At 41.6% G+C, this 7168-nt stretch overlaps 1 protein-coding gene across 1 annotated transcript in view; it reads left to right on the forward strand.

Moving 5' to 3' along the window:
* The first annotated feature begins 603 nt into the window (after window positions 1-603).
* SCUBE2 (signal peptide, CUB domain and EGF like domain containing 2) overlaps window positions 604-7168 on the forward strand; it is a 79559-nt gene continuing 72994 nt past the window's right edge. The window contains exon 1 of the mRNA XM_014517201.2: window positions 604-691. Within this exon, the coding sequence (XP_014372687.1) occupies window positions 604-691 (88 nt within the window). The remainder of the gene's footprint in view (window positions 692-7168) is intronic.

Here is a 7168-nt window from a genome sequence, read left to right on the forward strand (position 1 = left end):
TTCACATCCACAGGTTGGTCCACAACACTGTGGCAAGGATATTCATCCTTTCATGTCCCAGGCAGAGGTAGTTCAAAATACTGAAATTCATCCCCCTGTTTTGTTGTCTGTGCCATCTCATACCAGCCCTGTGCCAGGGATAATGGAGTTATGTGGCAATTCTGCAGGTGTGCCTCTTCCCAATCATTCAAAAACAAATTGGCCTTATACTGCCTGCTGAAAGGCTGTCCCCTTCCCTTCCTTACACCCCAATTTGAAGTGTAGCTGGAGAGCTTCCCATACTTTCTTGACCCATACTTTTCTGCAAGAGCTATTCCCATTGCCTGCCCCCAACCCTAATGAAAATGTATGATGTCGATGAGCAAATTCAAGAGTCCCAATTCTGATCTTTCTCACAGTGGTGAAAGTCAGGGCCAGTGCAGTGAAAACAATAGAATTAAATCTTGCAAGGTCAGAATCTAGCCCCTGAATATTTATAAAGCTCTAGAAATGCAAGGACATTGACCAGTGATCAGAAGCACTTTTGCAGTGCATGAAAATCTCCCACCAGCAGCATGACCAGATACATTCGACAGAGTAATAAGCCACCAGCAGCTCATCAACATGGAAGAAAAGAGATGGTACAACCCAGTTGGACCTAGCTTCCCACCCAAAGGCTTGAGAAAAATGAGTGGCTGTTCGGACAGTAAAAGTAATCTTTGCTGCCCTTTTTAGGGAAGGCTTTTGTGGGCTAATCCACTTATACCATGTGATTTATTATGTATTTAGTGTGGCTGGCCACATGTTTAATGCTGTATGGTATCCAAAATGGTTCTGGTTTTGGCTGACCTTTTATTTACATTAATGGACAGATAGTAGCTGGTTTGTATAGGTCAGGCTTCATTTTATTTTTATCTCAGTGATATATATAAAACAAGATATCCACACTAGGATTGTTTTTTCTGTAATGTAAGTGGAAGCAATGATAACATGTTGGTAACTGCCATTAAAAGAATACTTTCGGTATTGGGACACTTGAAAATTTGCCCTCGTTTCCTTGTTTATTTTCCAGATTTATTATACGTTTTTTTCTAAATTTTATGCATTTTTTTTCTTTCTTTCTAAGATAAAATCAGCCCAGCACATGTGAGGAGTTACTCTATCAGAACAAGCCATTGTCTAAAAATTCAGTTTTAAGATTCAATAGACTTGTTCTAATGGTTAGGAAGGAGAAATTGTTACAAATTAGGAAAAGTAGATTGACCAGAATATTAAGATATTACAACATCACTGCTGCTTGTTGAATATGAGAGCAATATTCATTATTTGGAAGCACTGCATTGGGGAGTCTGGGATTATTTCTGGCTAAGTGTTTCTAACAATTTGGGGGGTGCGGGGTAGACATTTCAAGCTCTCTCCCTGGGGAAAAAATCTCCCTACTTCAGATGGCTTGAACCAAACATGATATACTCTTTAACCTGGGAATTATATGTAGACTGAGGTGTCGTACAGTTTCTCTTCAGTGGGTGAAAATTTCAGGGAAATAAACCTATTTTGTGAAATGGCTTAACTAGATGGCGCTGTTGAACTGATACTGAGCAAAATCAGCAAAAGTGAACATTTCAGCCTTCACCATGACAAGCTGGTAAAGACTGATTTGGGTAGAGCTGTTGGATAATAATGACCTTAGAAAAGATTAACCCTTCACTGATGTTCTTGAGTCTTTCTATAATGACAATCTGCTCTGCAAGCAGAGGCAGTATAAAAAGTAGCGGGACCCAGCAGGAGACATGGCCAGAGGGACTGCTGACTCCACAGTGCTTTTCTTTGTAGTACATCAAAGCCATCTCTTGTAGAAAAGAATGTTTGTTGATCTTGATTTATTAATGTTGCAGATTTCTGGGCAAACTCATGATTCACTTGAGAACTGATGGGTTCAAACATCATGCTTAATAATGTCATTAAGGATCTCCTTGCATCACTGCCCTAGAGTATGTTAGGGTGTTACACCTTACACTGTGAACCTCACAAATGTTGATCAGTAATAGTGCTTGCTGAATTTGAAGCAGTTCAGGTCAGTAGGGGCTGGAAGATGGAATGGTAAGTATCTTTCCCACCTGGCTTCCCCTGGTTGCCCCCCATTCCCTCCCCACTCCCCCCCTCCCCCACTACTGCTCAGGGAGTGGCACTGGCAGTGGCAGCAGTTGGGCAGGAAAGTTAACCATTCCTTGCCTGCCCCCTGGCACAGACAGTCCAGGCAATCATGAGTAGGTGGGGGGAGTTAATGGGGATATGGGATACAGGGAGGGCAGGATCCAAGCCAACAGGCAGCCATGTAGCCTGGAGCTGGGTAACATGGATCAGAGAGAACCCTGCCCTGGAGTGGTGCAACTTTGAGCTGCCTAATGAGTGCTTAAAACCACTTAAAGCATTAATGTACAGACAGTCCAGGGGTTAAGAGCTCTAGGAGCCACCCAAAATGACCATGTAACAAGGCTCTTATTAACTGGTGACTTTTGAATGTCTTTAGAATTTATCAGATCATTACAAATGTGAGTGCTGCATAAAGCAGACCACTGATTAACTTTACTAAAAAATAACATTTTTATTCCTGTTGAAAGGCAATCTGTGTTTTTGGAGCTAACTCATGAAGACAGATTAAAGTGAAGTATATGAAATGAGGGTGCCAAATTCAGCAGGTATAACATCCATTGACTTTAAGGGCAATGGCACTTTGTTCCAGAACCAAATTTACCTTAGTGTTTATGTCAACTTTTAAGAACAGCCAAAGGGATTCTTAGTTACACTAAAGCCCTTGTTTGCTCTGCTCTGGCAGTGAGAGTAGATCACATAAGCATTTATGCTCCTGTATGGCTCTTTACTCTGCAAGCACAAAAATTCAGTCCTTCTCAATGTATACTATTGACTTCAAGAGAAGCAGGCACTATGTATCTTAAATTGCAAATCCCAACTCCTATTACTGAAGTTGTTCTGCTACGTTTATATCTATTCTCTCTCTTTAGTAATCTGGGAAATGTTCAGACTCTATGATGATGGATATTGGTGCAAAATCCTTTAGAAGATAATCAAGCAGGAAAGACCATGCTTATCAGTACGTGATATGTGCACATAGGTTTGCCAAGCTTGGATATCCTTGGTGACAAAAGCCATATAAGAACTTAGATGCACAGAGTGTTGTACACACAAAAAGCTTTGCAAAAATGAAATACTGGATGAAAGATATTCCCTTTGGTTACCTTTTATCCTCCTATTCTTGCTTTTTTTCAAGTACAAGTATTTGTTTGAATCCGAGATGTGGCTCTTTCCCCCCATTCAACATGGGGGATAGGGAACCCTTTGTCTTGGATTTGAGTACAAGGAGGGGAAAGCTGGGGAGGGGGGAGGCAGTTGCCATAGTTCTGACTCTGGCCCTGATCCAGGTTTGAGGTCAGAGCTGCAGAAGCCACCTGTCTGAACTCCCTCTGTGTGGGGTAGATGGAAGACCAGCAGGGGAGCAGGCATGGGGGGAGGAGGCAGCAGGAGGTGCAAGCACAGCAGGTGGAGCAGGTAGCAGGAGGCCCAGGGACAGCAGGTGGAGCAGCTGGCAATAGGGGCAATGGGCAGGAATCGAGCTGCTTGTGCCCTCCCCGCCTCCGTGCTGCTGCTTTCCCTGCTGTAGCAGTGCAGGGAATTAATTTAATACAATCCTCCAATAATTAGTTTCTATACATGGAAAATTTATACATTTGTTATAATTTTCCATGTATAGAAACTAATTATTGGAGGGTTGTCTTAAACTCAAAATTATCTTGGATTCAAGTAAATATTGTATCTTCTCTTTGGTTGTGTTACCCACAGGTTCCTCCAAAACTTACTGTGCCCTCTTGGAGTTGTATTAGTATTCAAGTACTGAACTGTCAGTCTCCTAGTTTGCAGAAAGCAATCAACTTTGGACTAAAATGTAAACATCAGTGAAATGCTCAGGTGGATTTCACTAACCAAGTGCTTGGCGGCTATTAAACACAAATGATCTCACATGGAACAGAGAGCACAACATGATTATTTTTATTCCACACTTCTCAACAACTAAACCTGTACGTAGGAGCAAGCTTTTATTTTTTGACTCTCTAAGTAATGTTGACAACTAGTGTCAGGCATTCCTATAACTGCTTAAGAGCTTAGAGAAATTAACCCACTGCAGTGGTATTATACATTTAGTTGGGGAAGGATAGAGCCAGGGTCTAGTCTGTGACCAGCAGCCTCACCTTTAAAGATTTAAAAAAAAAAAGTCTTGCAGCTTCTTACTTTCAGAGCAGCTACTCTAAACAGTTTATTACTTTAGATTTCACACTTTCTGGAAGTCCATTCATAGCACCTAATGAAATAAGCTGTTGCCTATAAAAGCTCAGGCCATTCTGAACAAGTTAGTGTAACTGCTACCCTGTTCTGCTTTCTGCTTGACTTCAGGCTAACATGGCTAGTTACTTCTCTTTTGCTCCTTTTTTGGAGGAACTCTGTTCCTCCCATTCTCTTTTTGGTTCCTAAAGATCTGAAATTTCTGAACTTCTGCATTCCAATAGAATGTGTTTCACCCACAGTATTTTCATTATCACTTGGGGCTTATTGTGACTCTGTATGAAAGTTTAATACAGCCTAAGCCAAAGAAGATTATGGAGACTGGCATGAGTTGAGTTCAGAACTTCAAATCTGATTTGTGTCCATAAATAAAGATAAGTTGAAGAGGATATGCATAAGAGAAATACCCCGTCATTGCTTCTTGATGATCAGCATAGTATTACATTATATTTATTTTCCTTTGTAAAGCACTTTGAGAACCATGAACAAGAAGTTCTGCATAAAAACAGAGTTGTTGTTAATAACGAAAGCAAATAATAATGAACTAAGATATTATGTATTTTCTTAGAACGTAAGAAATGCTATACTGGGTCAGATGAAATGGTCCACCTAGTCCAGTATCCTGCCTCTGACAGAGGCAGGGGTGAATGCTACAGGGAAAGCATTGAACTGGATAGATCTAGCATGATGTATTCCCTATTCTTTACCTTCCCTAGCATCCACTATTATTGGTTGAAAGATGCCAGAGAAAATATCTCCAACCATTCTCTTCAATGACTATTAATAGATCTAGTATCCATGAATCTGTTTAGTTCCTTTTTGAACCCAGCCATGCTATCTACATCTAACATCTCCCGTGGCAATGAATTCCACAAGTTAATTATGTGCTGCATACAAAAGTACCATTTCTTATTAGTTTTAACCTGCCTTCTACTAATTTCAGTGGGTGCCCCTCGTAGTAGTATTCTGAGATTTGGTGGACAACAGTTCCCTCTTCACTTGTCCATTCTATGTTGTCTCTTTAGGCTGCAGTTATTTAGCTTACATGTTGGCTCCCAGACAAGTAAGACAGTGTTTCAAAATTATTTTGTTTTCTTGCTTATATGGCTCTCATCTTTGCTTACCTGTTGTTTTTTTTCTCCTGCTTCAGTTTCCCCATCTGTAAAATGGGGATAATTCTTCTTAGTCTTTTGCTCTCAGGAGTGATGCAGCTCTTTGTTCATGAGTTCTTTGTTCAATGTTGTATTTAATGTTCTTTTTGAACCTGAAACTGAGTCTCACAGAAATGTGAAGAAAAAAATCATTTAAAAAAGATTATTTAATGTTTGTAAAGTATGTGGAGAGGTGCTAGGGACACGTAGAGTTTTATCATAAATAGGACTCATTTCTTTACTTAAGGCAGCAGAAACCTGTACACCAGCATCCAGAGACTCCTTCAGTTCTATTTCCTACCACTTGCTATCTGGTTAGAGGAGCTGAGAGGAACCCCTGCAAGTGTTTAATGGGAAGCTTTATACATTTATAGATGGGTTGGACTTCAGCTAAAAAAGGTCCAAGACATACAATAGGTTGTTTCTAGTTGGGTTTTAAAAGAAAATAACTTTGATCATTTCAAAAGCAATGAAGCCTGATGCTCCAGTGAGAAAGGAAAGTGGTAATTTATAGCTACCATTAAGGAAACAAAGACTGAGGGAAAGTTTCACTCAGGGAAGATTTACAAATGTGTATAAACCACCCTTACAACTGGAAACTGCCTGGTATTTCTTCCAGAACAAAACATCAGTGAAGGAAAGAAAAAAAAGGGAGGGGGTGGGGGGCAGGGGTACAACCTGCCTTCAGTGGGCACAAATGGTCAGAAGCACATCAAAAAAAGTTATTTTATCAAATAATAACTTGGCTATTCTGCCTGCCAGAGACACCAGCCCAGGGAGACGAACAGCGAGAGTCATCTCTGCCCGGAGCAGTGTGTGTGTGTGTGTGTTTGGGAGGGTGTAGATTGTATATGCATGCATTTGTGTGAGTAAGCATGTAAGCGGGGGTGTGGGTTGCATATGTGTGAGGTTGTATATGCATGGTTGTGTGTAAGGGTGTGTGTGTGTGGAGGTTGCACATATTTATATACAAGTTGTATACGTGTGTGTGTTTGGGGGGGTATAGGCTCTATATGCATGCATCTGTGTGTATGTATGTAAGGCAGGTGTAGGTTGCATATGTCTGAGTAGGTTGTATATGCATGTTTGTGTGTAAGGGGGTGTGCAGGTTGTATGTGTGTGTGAAAAGTATGTGTGTACCTGTGTGGAGGTTGTATATAAGTGTGCATGTGTCTGTAGGTTGTATATAAATGTGTACAAGTTGTATATGTGTGTGTGTTTAGGGGGTGTAGGTTGTAAATGTGTGTGTGTATGTATATAAAGGGGGAGTGTTCAGGTTGCACATGTGTGGGTCGTATGTGTGTGTAGGCTGTATATGCGTGTTTGTGTGGAAGAGATGTGTCCGTGTAGGGTGTGTGTGTGTGTGCGCGCGTGTAGGTTGTATATAACTTTGTGTGCCTGTAGGTTGTATATAAATGTGTGCAAGTTGTGTGTGTGCTTAGAGAGGGGTGTAGGTTGTATATGTGTACGTGTGTGTATGTATGAGGGGGGTGTGCAGAGTGCATATGTATGCAGGCCGTGTGTGTGTGTGTGTGTGTGTGTAGGTTGTATAGAGAGTGTGTGCGTGCGTGTGTGTGTGTGTGTAGGCAGGCGCACGCGCTCCCTCGGCCCGTGCCCGCGGCCCGCCCAGCAGCGCAGCGCAGCGCGGACACAGGAGCGGGGCCGGGCGGCGGCAGTCGCGG

Source organism: Alligator sinensis, unplaced genomic scaffold (assembly GCF_000455745.1).
Source record: "Alligator sinensis unplaced genomic scaffold, ASM45574v1 scaffold502_1, whole genome shotgun sequence".
NCBI lineage: Eukaryota > Metazoa > Chordata > Crocodylia > Alligatoridae > Alligator > Alligator sinensis.